Source organism: Lissotriton helveticus, chromosome 12 (genome assembly GCF_964261635.1).
Source record: "Lissotriton helveticus chromosome 12, aLisHel1.1, whole genome shotgun sequence".
Classification (NCBI taxonomy): Eukaryota; Metazoa; Chordata; class Amphibia; order Caudata; family Salamandridae; genus Lissotriton; species Lissotriton helveticus.
This window is the reverse complement of record NC_136073.1, coordinates 693,304,847-693,324,351: the sequence shown is the minus strand read 5'-3', so window position 1 is coordinate 693,324,351 and position 19,505 is coordinate 693,304,847. Positions and strand designations below refer to the sequence as shown.

The 19,505-nt window shown below is 41.3% G+C and overlaps 1 protein-coding gene across 2 annotated transcripts in view; it reads left to right on the top strand.

Moving 5' to 3' along the window:
- The window catches only part of HYDIN (HYDIN axonemal central pair apparatus protein), a 3,619,565-nt gene that overhangs the window by 2,365,945 nt on the left and 1,234,115 nt on the right, over positions 1 to 19,505 (top strand). For both annotated transcript variants that reach the window (XM_078670948.1, XM_078670947.1), the window contains one exon: positions 13,569 to 13,810. In XM_078670948.1, coding sequence (XP_078527074.1) covers positions 13,569 to 13,810 — 242 coding nt within the window. The remainder of the gene's footprint in view (positions 1 to 13,568; positions 13,811 to 19,505) is intronic.

The window sequence follows — 19,505 nt, the reverse complement described above, 5'->3', positions numbered from 1 at the left end:
TGCCCCCATGGTACAACACTTTGTGGAACATCAACACACTGAGATAGATTTTAAATGGACAGTACTATCAGCAATGAAAGTTCCCCCCAGAGGAGGAAACATTGATGCCATGTTGTTGAAAAAAGAAGCCTATTTAATTCTAAAATTCAACTGTGTGGTGGATGGGTTGAACGAAATGTCGGAATTACAAAGATCAAATTACTGAGCCCCCTGCTAAACCACCCCCTGTAAATATGCACTTTGTGCCAGTCACTGCGTTAAAACACAACGTTTTCCAGCTTTGTAGACTTCAAGCTCCAAAATGTACCAAACACCGTATGACACAGAACACTACAAGTCCCACAATGCTTAGCAGAATATTTAAAAAGGAAATGAGTTCTGCCGGGTGTTGGAAATCACATTCGACTTGCAGCGAAGGGAACGACTTACATTCGGCTTCACTGAGATTTCTGAAACTCATTAGAGAGCTAGCGGCAAAGGTAAGAAGCCCAGAACAAACGTACCGAGGCATAGTCAACCAAAACCACGACCGCATCCAGAAAACATATTAAAAGGTCGCTGTGTTTTAACTCCACAGAACCTCGAACCGCTAGGAAGAAAAGACGTAACAAACAGATATTTACGCGACCCCCAGCAGAAAGTGGAGCCGCACACGAGATTTTTTCCACGTCACACAACTGTAAGTCCCACTGCTTTAGACTGCGCAATCAATAATTGGGTTATCGGAAGTGTTGAACTGATTCAAACCTTCATTTCAGCAGACTTAAACACAGCAGAACTCCAAAAGATTTCAACTAACGGGTACCTTAACCCTGTGAGCGATCTGAAACACACAACAAGTAAGTGCTGGCATAGCGTAAACACGGACACGAGATGTGTAAACATGTATTACAAGATTAAAAAAACTTACAAGAACACCGTCCTTTAATTTCATCGTTTAGGCAAGGGTGACAACTAAGGATAACCAGATGCCCTGTGTCCAAAAACCACAGTGAACATCAACGTAAAAAAAGAGGTAACTCTCGCACGTTTTATTCATGCAACATGTTGGTCAAACGAAATTTGAGAATAGGAGATACTAAATGTCCCCCAATCTTACACCATAGGTACACAGCTCAGCCCTGAGGAAGAACCCTATTAACTGAACAAAGGGTTTGGAAACGCGTCGGCTGTTCGGCTGTTTCAAAGGCAACCTAAATCTCAAGGGTTTGCACACGGACATAGGGCGATTCAATCAAAATCATATGGCCCAATGTGTCTGGTCCTATTAACTATGTTTGCTTGGTCATAAGGACTAGTACCAGAACATTTTCAGGTGTACAAAATTGAGTTTGTTTTCCAGTTCAAATAGTGAAAGTGCAACTATTAATGAATGTGATGATTTGTCTTTTTTGAAAGTATTGCAATTTATGACTTATGTTTGTATTGTTTTGACTGCTTAAGGAATGTCTAATCCTCTGTAGCATATACAAAATGTAAATAATCTTGAAATTGTGAAAATGTTTAAATGAAAATACAAACCTTCGGAATCGATAAAAAGAAGGTCCACACCAGCTAAATAAAAAGCGGTTGTGAGTTGAACCCGAGCCCTGGCACTCTTGTTTTTTGATACTACGTATATTGTCCAGCCAGGACCCGTAGGACAAAAACCCTTCCAGTGATAAAACTTCTATTTCTAAGGCAAACACAAGTCTGGTCTGTAATCAGATCATATATAGCCACGCTCAATTGTTTTAGTGCAGAGTTCTGTAAGTAGCTTCTTGGAACAGTCTTCTTTAAAATAAGTAACTAAAATAATAAAAAAGGAGAATTCACCAGGACAGTTTCAGCATTTCTTTGCTCATTGTCATCAGCTTGTCATTAGTATGGCTCATACTTTCCATGCAAATTGGACTACTTAGGTGCTGAGAAACTCTGACAGAGCACCATCAATCCTTTGCACTTTTTTCAACCAAGGCCTTTCACTCTTATTTTCATTTTGATCAGATTCAGATGTTTCACCACAGCATCTCTCAGATCAAAGCCGTTGAACCATCCATTATGCAGATCTTGTGTAGCAGCTGCAATCTGGTGAGAAACTGCACACTGTACATCAACCAGACCTACACAGCAATGGCTAGTGTTCTCCTCAGTGTTTTCCACAAGTGCATTTGCATATGCATTTTCAAGCCACTTTAGTAATGCTGAAAAACAGTCTTTTGCAAAAGGTAACTCTGTGCTGCCATTGTGTTGCCTTATTATGCTTGCCACTTGAGGCAGATAGCTACAATCCATTCCTTGTCCAATCTGTTGTTCTGCACTCATTATATTTGAGACCACATTATGATCTGATTTCAGAGAAACTGGCAATCTATACCTGGGCATCAGTCTTTGCAATAACACATTTGCCACTATGCAGTTGTCACTTTTCTCAAAAACAGTTCTGATACAACCCTGTTGTGCTGCTTCAAAAACATTTTCTTGAGCCTCTTTTAATTCATCTGTGATGATTCCATAGAATGTACATGCTAACAGAACACAATTTTGTGCAACTGAATTAGCATTTCTCTCTTCCATGACAACAGTGACTCTCATTTAAGCAGATAAACTGCATGTGATGGTAAGGGCAATCAATTTCGAATTTTGGGCTGGGGTAATTACTAAAAGCCATGAAGCTTTGACAACATCATGTGTAAGGAGCACAGCATGTGCTGCTTTTAATGTGTTACCTTTCAAACATGGGCCATCTACAAAATGGACATTGTTGGGCTGACTCAGACGTTCATCTTTAAAGTCTGAATTTGGCTTTATGCATATTTTCATGATATTTAGACACTCATATTCAGTTTCATCATAATCCAATTCATTTGCTGACATTTCTGTGAAGTTAGGGTCAAAGGTCATTGGGCAATACATCACAGACCTTTGAACACAGTCATCTTTTTCAATAGGCAATGAGAGAGCGCAGCCCTCCCTCTCACTGCAAATTAGTGTATTTTCTTTCAAATAAACTTTCATTCCTAGTGCTGGGGCGCGACATTTTTTCTCTTTCAACTCTAGGAATGCTTTTGTGCAATTGTTGTCCAATGGAAGCGGATCAGACACACCTGAGTGTGTCAGCCTCAGTAAAGGCTTAGCCACTAGGGAAAGTAACCACTCTCTACAGCAGCTAATCATTCCCAAAAATGTCCTGACTTCTTTCTGAATTTGAGGTGTATTCATCTTGGAAATTATTTCCACCCTCTCTGGTGACACCTTTCTACCTCCCTTTCCAATTTGGTCTCCCAGACATTCATCTTCTTTTTGACAGTACTCCTGACTATTCTCATGCAATGGCACTGTGACATGAACTTTGCAAAAATCAATAAAAGTAAGCCATTCTTCAGCACATGGAATGTGAAAAAATATATTGGCTGGATTCGGTACCACAGGACAACATGGAAAAAATATGCTTTTAATCTCCTGCACTATTCTGTTCTTTTTATTTGGTTTCTGTGAACCTGTGATCAGAAAGTTACACAAACTTCCAATCAATTCCATCAAAAATCCTTTTATTGGTAAAATTCCTGCATCTGATGGTATTCCTGAATACATGTCATCTGGTTCAAATTTTAATAGGACATGTTCTGCACATTTTATTAATCTGGCATCCTTCTCTTTGAACTCTTATTTCAGTGTTTATTATTTTTTCCAAAGCAGAAGGTAATGTTTCAACTGTCTTTTCTGAAAATAATGCTACAGCTGTCTCTTGGGTCATTTTAAAATGTACATCCTCATCAGGAATCTGAAAAATAGCATTATCTGGTGTACAGTAATCTGTGCTGCTTAATTTGCAAAATAATTGTTTTCCTGGTAGGCCTGAGTCACAGACAACAGTTTTGCAATTTTCATCAAATGGGCCTAATTTTGGTGCAAATTCTTCTAACACTGGGTTTGTAATTTCTCTGTTTAAAACTCCTGCAACTAAATCTGGACTTTCCACTGCCTTCACAATGGAATTGGTAAATTCAGAATTGTGAGTGTTAAAACTCTCATTTGCAAACAGAGCAACCTTTTGAACTGGGTTCTGTTTTTGTCTCTGGAAATAATTCACATTTGCTCTGGACACCTTATTTAAATTAACTTTAGCATTTTCCATATTTTGTGGGACCATCTGTGCTTGAAATATTCCTGCCATAGGTACCTGTTTCTGAACTGACATTTGCATTTGCGTAACTGGCATATTTTGCATCTGCAATTCTCCATGTTTTTGTGCAACATGTTTAAATTTATTTTTCTTCTTCCAATGCTCAAATCTGTTATAAAGATGGCAAAAGGACACATTTTCCAGCAGTACAACATCCATACCTGAATTTGCACTAACCAAAACACCTTTACTTCCATCTTGTGTTCTTTTAATCTGTACCCAATCAACATCCTTTGCTGGCACTCTGCCCTTCAGGAAAATAATCACTGCTATATTTTCCTCCATAACAACAGAAAACGATGGTGCATTCATGCAAACCCTTTTCACTGTCTCCTCACCTGGCCCTTGAACAACAACTTTAGATTCAAACCACAATTTAGTCAGCATGGCAATATAAAAGAACATTTCCAAATGAATGCACAACTCGTTCAATATTTCATCAAATCCATCAACTTGTGGGTACCACAGCATAAATGTGTCTCTCAATTGTGGGATTGTGTTCAGAAATGCTGCAAGTTCACTTTTATTCTGTGGCATATGAACATGCACTTCTCCCACTATTTCTCTCAATGAGTAAGCAAAAGCTTCTCCCTCATTCTGCTTATTATTTTTCTCAATTATATCTGGTGGCTTCTTTTCCTTATCCATTTTCCTTTCTAGGTCTGGTGGTTTCTTTTTCTTCTCATGTTTTCTTGCCCAATTGTCTCCTAATTTCTCAAACCCATTGCATTTGAAAATATATTTTATTTCTGCAATGTGCAAATGCATTCCTGAAGAACACATTTTCTCATTTGCTTCATCAGGATGTACCCTGAAACCTTTCTGAAATGGAAAACTTCCTGAAACATCAGTTTCATATTTTTTAGCCAAATCTGTCAGTCCATTATGTGTAGTTAATGCACATACAGCTGTTTCCCTACTCAGGGAAATTAATTCTTTTTCCTGACACTGGTTCACATTTTCATTATTTAAACAGCAAGGACTGTTAATTTCTTCATGTTCACATGTTGAATTTAAAACATTAAGCTGTCTCTCTTTTTCAGGGCCTGTGTTAATATGTTCTCCCATGTTCTCTATATTTTTAATCACTGCTGCTTCCTCCGAGCAGGTTTGAAAAATCCCATTTTCAAATATATTTATTTTATCCTGGGCTGTAGAAGTTGTAAATACCATTTTTCCCTCACCTTTCAGTGCTTGGTGTACTTTCTGTTCAATAATCTGTGTATTCTGAATTTCTGAAATAAACCCTGCCATAATCACTCCTTCTGCAGCCCTTTGCACCTTTTCAGTAGGGCCCATATTAATTGGGACAGTCATAATTTTTCTAGGCATTATCTGTGCATCTGCAGTTTGCAATTCTTGAACTGAATCAGTCATATTTGAAGCAGTAACACCTGGAGGTATCACTGTCAGTACTGAATCAACAGGTAATGGGTCAATATAAAATGTCTGCACAGTTCTCTCAGTCTGTATTTCTCTCTGTTCATCAGAAGCAGTAGCCCCTGTAGTATTTACTCGTTCATTATTTTCAGTCTTTTTCATGGGAACCACATAAAGTGGTGGACACTCAGTTAACAATTCATCCATTATTTCATCCCCATAATCATTATTTATTTGAAGCTCTTTATCGGCATTAATTCCCTTCTCCTGTATCTGGTACTTTAGCTTTTTATCCTCACTTGCTTTCTCTCTTGCTGTCTTCTCCCACAGGCTTAAGGCCTCAAATTGTGCAGCTTTAGATGGTGTCTTTATTTCACATAACACTTCCCTTAATTTGTCAATAATTTGCAATTCAAAAGTACCATCTTTTGGAAACCTCAAAGCACCCTCTTTTTCAGTAATCTTGCACCATTGGTGAACCCACATACATGTGTTTTGTCCCAAATTGGTAGACATAAAAAGCACAGGTGTTCCTTCAGGAGCATCACCAATAAAAAACAAATTTTTCAGTTTACCTCCTAACAGCTACTTTAAACCTTCAAACATTTTCATTTTTGCAATAGTTCAATGCAATTTGTTTTCTCCAAAGCGGTCAGTCTCAATTTTAGTCAGTTTTACTCCTACCACTGACCCTCCACAAAATCTTACTGCACTATTTCTCTTAATCAATAACTCTGTTAGTAACAACATTAATACATTCGCTACTCTGTCTGTTGTGCTAAATAAAGGATAGATTTATATTCACTGCGAGTAACACATTCCGCTTACCTTCACAAAGTAAGACCTTCCGTTTACTCTTCAAACACTAAAGGTAAATCCCTTCCGCTTACCTTTCACTCAAGCTCAGAAGAACCTGTTACTCCTTTGGACTTATCCTTCAGGATATATCTTAGTCCAAAGTTTCACCAGCGAACCCTTTTGCTATCAATCAAGCTCAGAAGAACCTGCTACTCCTTTGGTGTGACCCTTTCTAGGTGATATCAGACCAAAGTTTCACCAGCGAACTCTTTGCTATTAATCACTCACACAGAAAATAGTCCCTAATTTAACACTGCCAGCCCTACCTAGCTTCTCAGTGTTATTCCAACAGACGAGTAACCTCAGTGCAGTGTGGCTTCCATTTACCACCCGCTATTCCTTCCCGGGATTCCACAGGTGTGCATACCTGCGTGTTCCAGACAACATAGAACAATACACTAACTTAACATGAAGAGTTAAAACATGTAATCAATAACCAAAAAAATTATGTCCTATGAAATTACCAATATAATCAATAACACCATCAATTCAAAATGAGCAAAATTTCACCAACAATAAAAAAACCTTAATATTTTCAACACTTCAAAAATACATGCTAGCATATTAACAACATTTCACAACCCTATTGATACTCACACCACTTCTTGCATCACCTGCCAGTACTGCTTTGCAGTCTTCAGGTTCTGAGCATTGGAGTCAGGAATCAGGACTTGGGCATTTATCTAACTTGGGCAATTATTTTACTTCCCTCTTAAGGTCAATGATCCATTAGTTGAGTAGTTGATGGTGAAATCAATAATCATTAATCACCAAACGAATCAATAATAACCATCCTCTGCTTACCAAAAACTGATGGAGCGGTAATTTCTTCTGGTAGTTTCTCAATGCAAAACCCTCATGCTACCTCTAATTTACCGCTCAAAAGGTGTTGGGCCCTTCACACCATGTATTACCTTCAGATTTTAAATAATCATGAACAGTAAAAACTGCAAATATTATTCAAGCCAATAAAGAGAGTTGTTGAGTATTTTAAAGGGTTTTATTTTCTAATCAAAAGTTAATTTTTCTCTGACCCTTTATTCATTAGTAAAATATCAATTAGGTTACAGAATTTGGAAAACAGGAAAAATATCAATAATACAGAACACATTACAGTCTGCATATAAGCATTACATGTAGTTATGAAAATGTGGCGCAAAATTTCAGTCACAATTCTTAAAGAGTTTCTAAGAAAAATAGTCTTGCAAAGCTAATCAATAATTAAATAGTTTGCAAAAAATCTCCCATTAAGAGAAATAAATGCATAAATCAAATAAATCTTTTTAGACCTAATTAATTAGTCAAAGCATAAACTTAAAGTTTAGCATCTAATTCTATCCTGATCCACTGCACTCTCTGTCTGTCTGTGTCAAAAGAGGAAAGCAGCCCCTCCTTCACAGGCCTCAAAGGAATGTGGCCTGAAGTGCCAAGATATGACGTGGAAGCAAGAAACCTCCCCCTGACTCTCCTCGGACGCAACTCCCCTTCAGCAATCTCCCGGGACGTTTCGCGTACCTAACCCATAGAAGCCAGCTGAGCTGAGAAAGGCAGCCCCCATCCAGAGAGGACAGTATTTATACCCTAATTATTGGCAGATTACACAAAGATGTAGCATCTTTCAGGAAACCTGTACGTGATTGGTCAGTCATGATGGCATGAGTTCTCATTCCCCTGACTCATTCTAAAAACCTGACTTCACCAGTTTTAACAAAAGAAGCATACATGAATAACTACATTTATAAACATTTGCAACATTTACTAGGAAAAATGTTTCATTCTGATTCTCTTCCTTCCTTCCACAGCGTAGTCAGAACGGATACTTTTAACTAACTGGTACATTGGCACAGTCACAAGAATGTACAGTTCAGGTTGTCCTTGACTTTTTGTCATGAGGAAAGCTGCCACAGTCTGCGCATGCTCCCTTCTCATTAAATTGCAAGCCATAGCCTTGATGGATTCACAGGCAGCCATGTTTTGTGTAGGCCCCAAAAATAAAACAAACACAAAGATAATATTAATTTCATGTAAATCAGCCCATTATGTTTCCCACGTGCATTATTAATTCACACACATTATAAAAAGAGGTGTTATTAACTGAAAATGTTTATCAAAATATGCAACAAGTCAAAGTCTATTAAGACAGGAATAATAAATCTAGATTACATGGATGAGCTGGGAAGAGAGAAACACATTCTATTAATCTTCAAAGGTAAAAAGGCCACTTTTTCTCTACAATGCAAAAAAAAAAACACATGTTAATTCAGCAAAAGCATTTTCAGGCCTCACTTTCATGTTTTTCATGTGCCATGTTTTTAACCTGCACCAAAATGTGCGTGGCAATTTAAATGCAGCCTGTCTGAAGCACAAAAAAATTAAACAATGCATGACTGCAGATGAAATCTGCTCCATCACTACAACCGAGTGGTCTGAAAGACCCACTGGGGTATGGGAAACTGAGGTCAAAACAGATTTAAAGATATGGTCTACCAGGAACAGGTCAATTCTTGTGAATTGCTTGTATTTTTTACTATAGAAAGAGAACTCTCTTAAGTCACCATTCTTGGCTCTCCAGGCATCCATCAAGTTGATATCTTCTATTATATTCTTAAGAACCGAAAGAGACCTCTTAGGCGAGACATATTTTGCTCTGGAGGTACGATCTAGCTGACAATCTAAAACAAGATTAAAATCGCCCCCAAGAATGACAGGTGTTGTGCTCAAGATTAGAATCTTCTCAAGGTTTTGAAGAAAAGTTTCGTTATCTTCATTTGGGCCGTAAAAAAACTGCAAATGTATAAGGTGCACCAGCAATCAGAAGGACCGCCACCAACCATCTCCCTGACTGGTCAGTGTCCCAGCTCTGAACTCTAATTCCCTTGTTGGCCCTGATAATTATTGCTACTCCCCTAGAGATTCCCTTCTGCCTAGAGCATAGCACATCCTGTACCCAACGTTTTTCTCAAAAACCCTCTTACACACTTCAGCCTCAAGATGAGTCTCCTGCAGCAAATATATACTAGCCTCTAAGTTCTTTAAAAAAATCACAGACCCTCTGCTGTTTCTTAAAACTTCCTATTCCGTTAAGGTTCCAGGAAATGATTTTACTACTAATATGCAGGTTTACAGCCATAACCAAATATTACCAAATATTACCAGCCAGCAACCCTCCGGGATAAATGCAACATCTGAGTCAGTGTGTATTGTGTTTCTGTGGTTAAATGAGGACTTTTTATTCCTTTTTCCCCTTCCCTCCCCAACCCACCCGTTCCCTCCCCTGAGGAACCCCCCCTTCATCTTAGGCGTTGTCTCGCCTCTATGGAGCTCCCCGTCTTTCAGCACCCTGCCTATCCTATCCCTTTCCATCTATTATATGTGATTAACTATGTTGAAGAGAGGGGAAAAAAATCATTTTTTTTAATGCTTTATATGTGTAGTGTGATCCCTCTTTTTTTCTTTTTTACCCTTTCCCTCTTCTTTTTTTCTCTTTTTTTTCCCTTCCTTACCCTTTTTTTTCTCTTCTTTCCTTTTTTTTCTTTCTTTCTCCTTCTCCTTCCCTTCCAAAGAGAACTAATCATTACCTCTGGTATACAATGCTCATTTTCATTTAAGCAGTAAGTGCTAGCGAATGTCGGGTATATGGGCTGTAATGAAAACTAGGTACACCCAAACCAGACTACTCCCTCATGCTCACTAACAGCTCATCTACTTCTTCTGGCAGGTTACAAGTGTACATTTTGTTAGTCCACATGATTTTAAGCGTAGCTGGAAACTTCATCTGAACTCGCGCCCCCAATGATCTAAGTTCAGACATTCTTGAACCTAGTTCCCATTGTCTCTGAGCTGTTCGTCCTCCTATATCAGACCTGATTTGGTATGGATTGCCCCGATAATGGAGAGAGGCGCTCGCCAAAGATCTACTAAGTATCAGCTCCTTAACATTGTACGTCTGGAAATATACCAGAATTTTCCTGGGTGCCTTACGGTCTGGGTGTAATCTGAAGGGGTCTCTATGGACTCTCTGTATTTCTGCTTCTAAATCTATATCCAAACGGTCTTTCAGAACACCCTCCCTAAGGAGTCTACAGACAAAGGCTTTAATATCCTCCACTTCTTCCCCCTCGGGTATCTTCAGTATGCGAAGATTGTTCCGCCGTGAGTGGGTCTCCAGCCGTTCCATGTCCATCATTAGAGCCCTGTTTTGCTTTTTTAAGGCACAAAGATCAACAGAGTTCTCTGCCGTGGTGACTGAAAGGGTAGAGACCTTCTTTTCCAGTGTGGTCGTCCGAGTCTCTATTCCTTCCAATTTGGTTTCCAAAAGGTCAAACCTGTCATGTAATCTTTTCTGGTTTGCCTCAGAGATCTGACGTAAGTTTGAGAGGTTAAAGTAATTGTAGTGTCAGGCTGATTACACACTGGAGTTGCCTCCAACAATGTATGCTCTCCCAATAACGGATGGGATGTCCCTGCACCTTCTGCTATCGGGATAATCATGGATTCTTGATGGATTAGGGTATTCTCGGTCGCGCTATTGCAGCCACTCATCAGTATGTCTTTGTCTAGACTAAGCGAACTCTCTAGATCTTCTAGACCCTCCTCAGCTTGTATTTCCGCTATAGGGGAGTACCTGTTCTCCAAGACTGGGGCAGATAAAGAAGAGATCTGAGTTAACTGGGTTGACTGTGTATCTACTTCTACACCTACCCCCTCCTTCATGGAATTCATTTTCTCCAATACTTTAAAATAACTTTTGAGAGAGGGTGTGTTTTTTTGTGTTAAAGCCTGCTGGGGGGGGGGTTTACTACTGTTACTCTTCTTAGCACACCACTTCCTCTTGCTCTTATGTGGTATAAGTGGTGAAGGTCTCACTTTTTCACTCAATTCCGCCGAGTCCAAAACCCCCTGCTACTTTAGTTCTTGCTTAGACCTCAGTTGGTATCTGTTTCTTACCACCTCCCCTCTGCTTTTAGACTGCTTAATGCCGATTAATTCTCTCTCCACGGTCCCTGAGAACACTGTTACCAAGTTTGTTTCTACCAGAGCTATGATCTCGGAGCTTACTTGACATTGGCTAAACAAAACTGGTGCTCCAGCTGACAGAACTGCCTCCATACGAACACTTCCTTTAACTGAGGTTAAATATTTAGTGGCAGAAAGGTGTCCCCAGCACACAGGGCCTCTAAAGTGATGCAGAAACGCTCTTTTTGAGTGTTGCCACACTTGCCATTTCCAATTTGCACACCCTGAAACCCAAACCCCAGTCCCAGTTCCCGAACTTATCTTCTCTGTCTCTGTCTGGCTCCGGGAGACCGTGGAGACCGTCACCAACACCCCGGCTGCTGTTTCCGGAACCTCTTCCAGAACAGCGTTTCTCCTGACGTGGATCGGCCCCGCCTTGTCCTCCTGGTGCGAGCTCAGTGTTACCATCTCCCACGGGTCCTAACGCTGCCTTCGTCTCCGCCACTGCTCTGCTCGCCTCACTCGCCTCACTCGCCTCGCTCCCCTCAAGGTATCGTAGAAAATAGGCAGGGAATAACTTCCGTAAGGGAACATCTGAGGCTGATTTTCGGTACTTTCAGACGGGGAGCTCCGCGACAGCCGTTAGCCTGCCGCCGCCATGTCCCTCTCAGGCCACACCCCGTGTCACTAACCGCTTTTAGCCATTCCTGACAGAGTGGCAATCGCTCCTCCCATAACAATGTCCATAACTGATATATGTTGGGCATCCAGCTGTGGCAGAGTGGTAGCCTCGGATTTAATGGTGGGCATTATTAGCATAACAGATGCTTTAATCTTGTTATGGTGAGCAAGCATGGCCTATGATTCCAATTCCTAGGTATTTGAAGCAGAATTTGTCCATCCCTGGCATTTTTACATGGCGGTACTCAATGAAAACGAAAAGCTGATGTTTAGGGACTGTGTATTTTCTAACAATGAAAACTGATTTGATTTTTAAAGAAACAAAATTATGCTTTTTCTGAAAAGGATTTTCTTTTGGAAAATTGAGTTTGATTGCTGGAAAGTGGAAATTGGTTTTGATAGAAAAATATGTGTATTTTTAAAAACTAATATGCTAATGAAGACAAAATATTACAATTCTAAAACACTTTTAAAGTGTTTAGCTAAATGATAATTCAATTTGAGTTGGGGACACTTACTGCTGTGGTAGTGCCCTTTGTGGCACTGCCCTTTGTGGCACACAGCATGTGATGATTTGAAATTTACTTGATTATAAGCATTCAATTTTGATCAACGTTTTCCTAGCATTCTGCTGATAACTTCACCTGGAATGTTTGGGTGGTGACTACTGATAAATCTTTCTTAGGGTGGTCATAGTGTAATGTTAATACATATCATCAGCATTTTACAGTGATAAAATATTCTAGTAGCTCGGCAGGACTTTTCTTGAGCAGAATTAGCTCTCACTACAGAAAAGGTTGGAGACGCCTGGCGTAGAAGCTTCTCCTCTGTCTGTCTAGCGCAGGTAAGGCTCTTTTATACCATAAAGATAGCCTCAGGGGTCCTAACACAATCGATATGTTATGAGTAGGATTATGTAAATGAGCCTAAACAAATACCTGCAATTATGCATAGTAGTACGTTTGCCCCAGGATGAAGATGACCATGACTTTTACACAGAGTATGTTAATCCTGTTATGTACGCCATGTGCAGGGAACATTTCTAAGAATCCTCATGCATAATAAATTAGGCAAATTTCAAGGAAACTGATCGACATTTATTCAGCACATAACTGGGTAAAAGGTCAGTGCTAGAACCGTTATGCTGAACAAGGTAGAACAAATGTAGGTGAACGGTCATCATTTAGCTATTTAGCCCTGTTTTAGGGTTCATAACAAATGGTCACTGAATACTCTTGTATGGTGTCCTCAGTACTCTTATGTTCTCCCATCTTGGCAGCAGGAGCTGTTACAGGAAATAGTGTAGGAGTGCTAGGTGACTGTAGTAGCCATGTTCCTCCTCTGGCCTCCAAAAATGTATGCTTTCATTGGTATTTACTAATGAACCTAGTGCTAAGTGGTACCTTTCAGTAACAATGGCTCCACACAACTTGTGGACTCAGACAGTGGTGAATTAAAGTGCCTTTTCTTAAGATACTATATTGTCTCACTATAAATTGTACATTCATTTACTTATCCCTTCTCTCAGGTTATTGAGCCAAGCATTTCAGAGGGCGGGGAGACCATTGCCAGCATCCCAATTAAAGTGTCTGTGCGATGCCTTTATACAAAGTACAACATCTTCCCTGCCAGAGATATCAACTTTGGAGCTCTGATCCTGGGCGTCCGCAAGTCCCGTACTTTCACCCTGGAGAACCGTGGGGAGACTGAGATTAAATACTCCATTACCAAGTTGATGAGTGATATTCACCTACAGCAGCCCAAGAAGGGGTAAGGCACCCTCCGCTTTGGTTTGCTAACACGCAATATGTAACTTTTATGGAGTTCTGGTAAATTTGCCCAAGACATAGTCAAGCGCAATCTTCATACTGTCTATTGTGTGAAGTGCTTGTTATGCTTATCAGGAGAGGGTATGAAATAATGTGTGAAATATCTCCTACTGCTCATACTGCTTCCAAAGAAAAGGTTAAGACGTGATCCAGAGAACATTGTGGAAGGTATTGCTACAACTTTCAAAGGTACTGCACAATATCCTTGAATCCACGCTGACAGCAAACTGGACAGCATTCTATGATAAAAATGGGAACATTTTGTCAAGTTCTGAAACCACTCATTAGCACAACGATGACTTTACACAAACTTTAACTCAAAGATGACATCACAGGTTATCACATTACATGAGGAGTGGACTGTGAGACTACCTTCCAAGAGGATATCATTATTTGGCATCTTTGTAATTTCATCCTTTGCTCACTTCTGTTCTTTTCTCTGTCCCATTCTTTCTTCTTTTCACCTCTCTATACTTCTTCTTCCTCCTTTGGTCCTTCTCTCTAGTTTCATACCACCTTGTTCTTCCCTTGCTCTTTTTCTAGCCTGTCTTCAGGCATACTCTGCTCTAAGGAAGTTTATAACTCATTCCCTTTCTCTTTTTAGCATATTCTATCTCCTCTCCTACCCTTTTAATTTATTTTGCCTCACTCCCCCTAAATTTCTTCTTTCCCTTCCTTGATTCTTCTGTCTCTTTCCCTACCACATCCCCTCTTACTCTCTTTTGTGTCTAATTTGCTCACCTATGCCAACTTACTACCTTGCCCCTTCACAGTCCGGTCTGCATTGCACTCTGCTTTCACTGACTCTCTCTCTGCATCCCCTTTTTTAAATCTCCCCTCTTCTGTATTCCCCTTTTTATCTTATTTCTCTCTTCCTTTCTCTCTCTTGTTCCTTTGATATACCTCCCCCCCCCCCCGTGGCATGTTCTGTACCGTGCATCAATGAATCTCCATTTAATGCACAGAGTGGGTGCGCCATTCCCCTATGTATAAATGAGGGGGATGTACCCAGTTTCCTTTGAACCATCACCTATATTAGTATGTGTCTTGCTCAGCAGAGGTATGCCAGTGCTGCCCTCGGCCTTGGGGCTGTCCAGCTCCCCCCAGCTGAATCCCAGCTCCGGCCTATCGTGTATCATGCCTACTCCAAGCTCATATCCCTGGCCTCATGTCATAGGAAAACAAGTGTGAAAGTGTCTATAGAGTTGAAATTTAAGAGAGTCTTTGTTCCGCAGCATTGGGCACAGCGGGCAAGAAAAAGTGCTCTGGCTGTGCTGCCGATGGAGCCATCTATATTTGAAGAGGCGAGCCACCAAAGCAGTGGAGTGTGACTCAGAACAACTCCACAGGTCTATGAAGAGTGAAAGTCAGTGAGGAGTCTGGAATAGTGGTGAGGTATTTTTTCTAGAACTCCAAGGAAAAAATTAAGTTTCCAGGTATTATCAAGGATGATCCAAAGACTAGTATGTCACAAAGTTTCAGGGAGTATGAGCTAGGAGCAGTGGCCGAAAGACCGCCACGTCCCGCTTCAGTAAGTTCCACACTGGACTACAACGCTGCCTCTTTCTTGAATCCACCATCATCATTTGATACCACCAAAAAGCTAAATATTTGTGCTCAATGGAATACGGTGATAGAGACATTTGAAGATTTTATTGATGCCCTTGAAGAGACTGATAACAAAAAGAGTAGCAAATACCTCAAAGATCTTGCTGGTGATCGCATAAAGGAACTCATAAAGAAAATGCCACAAACTGACAAAGAAATCACATGTCATCATCATCATCAAAGTCTTTTTTCCGGTTTTACAGTACCATAAAAGAGACAGACACATGAATCTTGGTTGACAATGTTCAGGGTAAAAAATACTATAAAATACTCCATATACAGGGGCAGATTTACAAGCCCCTTGCACCACGTTTACGCCGCTGTTGCGTCACGCAAGGCGGCGTAAACGTGGCGCATCCCTACGAGGCATTTACAACGTGACGCATCTATGGAGATGCGTCACGGTGTAAGGCCCTGCGCCACATGAAACCTGCGTCAGGTTTCATGTGGGCGTGTCCACACAGGGGGGGGCGTTCCGTCACAGGAACGCCCCTGAAAAGTGACTCAGTGAAATCTATGAGATTTCACTGAGTCACTTTCCCAACGCTGATGCGTCAAAACCCTGCGCCTGCTTAAAGCAGGCGTAAGGCTTGACGCACCACGTTAAAGATAGGGCAAGTTGGAATAGTGCTGGAGTTGCGTGCCGCACGCAACACAACTTCAGCACTGCGCCAACTTTACACCCAAGATGCGACATGCATCTGTTCATTCCTGCGCCATGGTGCGCCGCATTGTAAATGCGGCGCATCATGGGTGGCGCAAGCATGAACTTGCGTGCCGTATCTTTCCTGGCGCATCTCTGCCGATTTGCAGAGATGCGTCAGGCAACGTAAATCTGCCTCACAGACTCTTAAGTATTAAAGAAAGAAATAAAAATTGACATTTCTTGGTGCAAATGTACAAGCATAGATAAGAGACAACGCTAAACAAATCTCAATATTAAATGATTTTGCCTATCGGGACAAAGCTAAAGTGCAAGTGCATTAATAAATATTGTTTATATCTCATTTGCTGATGAGTGCAGTCCGATTACGCAACATCAACCATTTTAATATCCATGCCCCAAGTGCCCAATAAAAAGAATAAAAGCTTAAAATAATGACATAAATACCAATTATTTACAAGCCAAGGTACTACTGCATATACACACTCGATTGGGCTGGTCATTATGATTTCAGTTTGTTTAATTCGTGCGTTTGGGGTGGATAAGGCCCTCCTTCTAATGGCCCAAAACGGGTCCAAAAATGTTGCACAAGCATAGAGTGGCCTTGCATCTGACTTTAAAATGCATAGGGCATCTTTGTGGCTGTGTGTCCCAAGTTGTCCACATGCCGGAGTTAGCCAATTCCTTCTAGATCTGGCATAAGCAACACAAGCAAAAAAAGACAGGGCCTATTGTTTCGTGAGGGCATGGACAGGAGGGACAACTCTTGGGCTGTGATTTATTTGTCAGCCAGGAATTAGTGAAGGCGTTAATGGGTAGACAGCCATGTCTGCACTGGGTGTACAATTTCCTGTCTGCCTGCAGTTTATAATAAAATAAGATAGCATTCTAGCCGGCTGATGGATTTCATGTCCGTAAAAACATCAGTTAGACAGCCATTACGGATTTTCAAGAAATTCTACTGTTCTACCCATGCCCAATATTGAGATCTTCATTGATCCCTCGAATATGTGGGCGGGAGACCATCAAGCTCCTTAGGCACGCCTATGCCTGCCAGGATGGTGTCTATGTGTTTAAACCACCCAATTTTATGTTTTTTGTCCAAAGCAGAAACTTCAGTAAAGGCAGCGGCATAGAGGGCCAAGTCAGGGATAGTGACCAGTCTATGCCAAAAAAGCAGTGGGCGTAAGCTCGCCTGGTCATTGATAGACTTGACACCTAGGTCAAGTTTCAAGGAAGAAGGGGAGTGCTTTAGGGGAGTAATACCAAGCTCCTAAGGAACTTGTTTACCACTGTTGAAAGAGAGTTGGCATTTGTGGAACACCACAGTTCTGCCCCGTAAAGCACACTACTCACTACCTTGCAACTATACAGCTTGAGTGCGGGGGCTACTGGCTTGGTATAAGAAAGGCAGTGCTCCCGCCGCAAGGCCCCAGTTAACTGGGAAAATTTCAGGGATGCCTTCTCTAAGTGTTTTTTCCAAGCCATTCCCTCGGATAACTTGATTCCCAAGTACTCAAAAGAACCAACCCGCTCGAGCTGAACATTGTCTTAAACCAAGTTACCTTTAATGGATTTGTAGGGATTTAGCATCATCAACTTAGTTTTTTAGTGTTGCTGCCCAAACCCCTCGCATGACAAAAGGCCTTAAAATGATTAAACAGTTTTTGTAGGCCCATGGGGGTTTTGGACACCAAAAGGGTATCGTTCGCAAACAATAATGTAGCTATTTTGTGATTTGCCAACGTGGGAACGTCGGCCGGAATGGAACACAAGAGAGCGGACACCTGGTTTACATATAGGGAAAAGAGGATGGGGGCCAAGACACACCTTTGGCGTACCCCCCGTTGGATCTTGAATGGCTCAGTGGTTTGACCCTGGCTTCCTCAACTCACAAAAGCAAAATTGTCCACATGCAGCCTGATTAGTGGTTCTAGGATTTCCAAAGGCATTCCCTTATCCCGAAGAACTTGCCAAAGTAAATCCCTGGGGACTAGGTCGAAAGCTGTTTTGAGATCTATAAAGGCAAGATATAAGCTGCCTTTACCCAGCACAACTACCTTCCAATACAGCAAAACCAGGCGGAACGCCTGATCAATGGTGCAGGTATTCCTCCACAAACCCGCCTGGACAGGAGAGAGGATGTCATTCTCGTCCATCCAGGTCTGGATTTTAGCAAGGAGCGTACGGCAGAAGATCTTCTGGGCACAATCTATCAGGCTAAATGGACTGTAGTTGGCGGGCTTCGACCTGTCCCCTTTCTTAAAAATGGGTATTACTTCTACCCCCTTCCAGGTGTCTGGAATACACCCCCGCCAACAATATCATTGGCCAATTTCATGAAATAGTTTGCCCAGTTCTCCCAATCAGCACAAAAGAGATGTCTAGGGATGCCATCGAGACCGGGGGATTTTTGCGGGGATAATGGCATCTAGGGAGCACATTATCTCCTCCCTAGTAAATATAAGGGTACATGTAAGAACACCTATATCGTGGAGCATCTGTGAACTGTCATTGGTGTAGCCGCTGGAATATAAATCGCTGAAGTGTTTGTGCCATTCTACGACCAGAATGTTGTTTGCCAAGCGAGGTGTGTGTTCAAAATTACTTTTAGACACAAGGGACCAAGGGACCAAAACATCCGAGTGTGAGGATGCCTAATGGCCTCTCCTAGCTCTTCCCATCTCCTCTCATCCCATTCCTTTTTGGCTTTGCCCTGCGCCTGTTTATATTCCTTCCTAGCTTTGCGAATACAGGCTGGCTCTCTATTCTTGATAGCAACAGTCTGTCTCCCTCTCAGGGCCCTGCACTCTTTATTATACCAAGAATGTTTAACCAGAGGCCTTCCCTGAGATAACCTGGTCTTGTTAATCGGAACATGGAAAAAGCAGGCCAGGCAATCAAAGAATTCCCTATGGAGGGTTCTACAACTGCTCTGTGTAGGCGGATCCCTGGTCGCTGGTATTAGGGTCGCTAAATGCTTAGTTAGTGCATCCTTGATAGATTGGATCTTTGTTTCATCCGCCAGAACCACAGGCCATTTAATTTGGCGCTTATCATTTGTGGGGATTAGAGTATTTGTACTTAATAGTATTGGGGGCTCTCTCCCAATGTCAACCCACGGGTTGTCAATTGACAGAATAAGGGGGTTATGATCACTGTCACAGAATGTGACTATGACCATGTCCTGTACCGAGGGCCAAAGTGTCAAATCCACTAATAAAGAGTCAATCCTACTAGACCCATTTGGTCCAGTGAAAGTCATTACAGAATAGGTTGGCATTCTATGCTCCAGCAAGACAGCTGCGTTTGTCCTCTCAACTTCTGGCGCAGACTCCTCGATTCAAGCGCCAAAAGCTTGGTG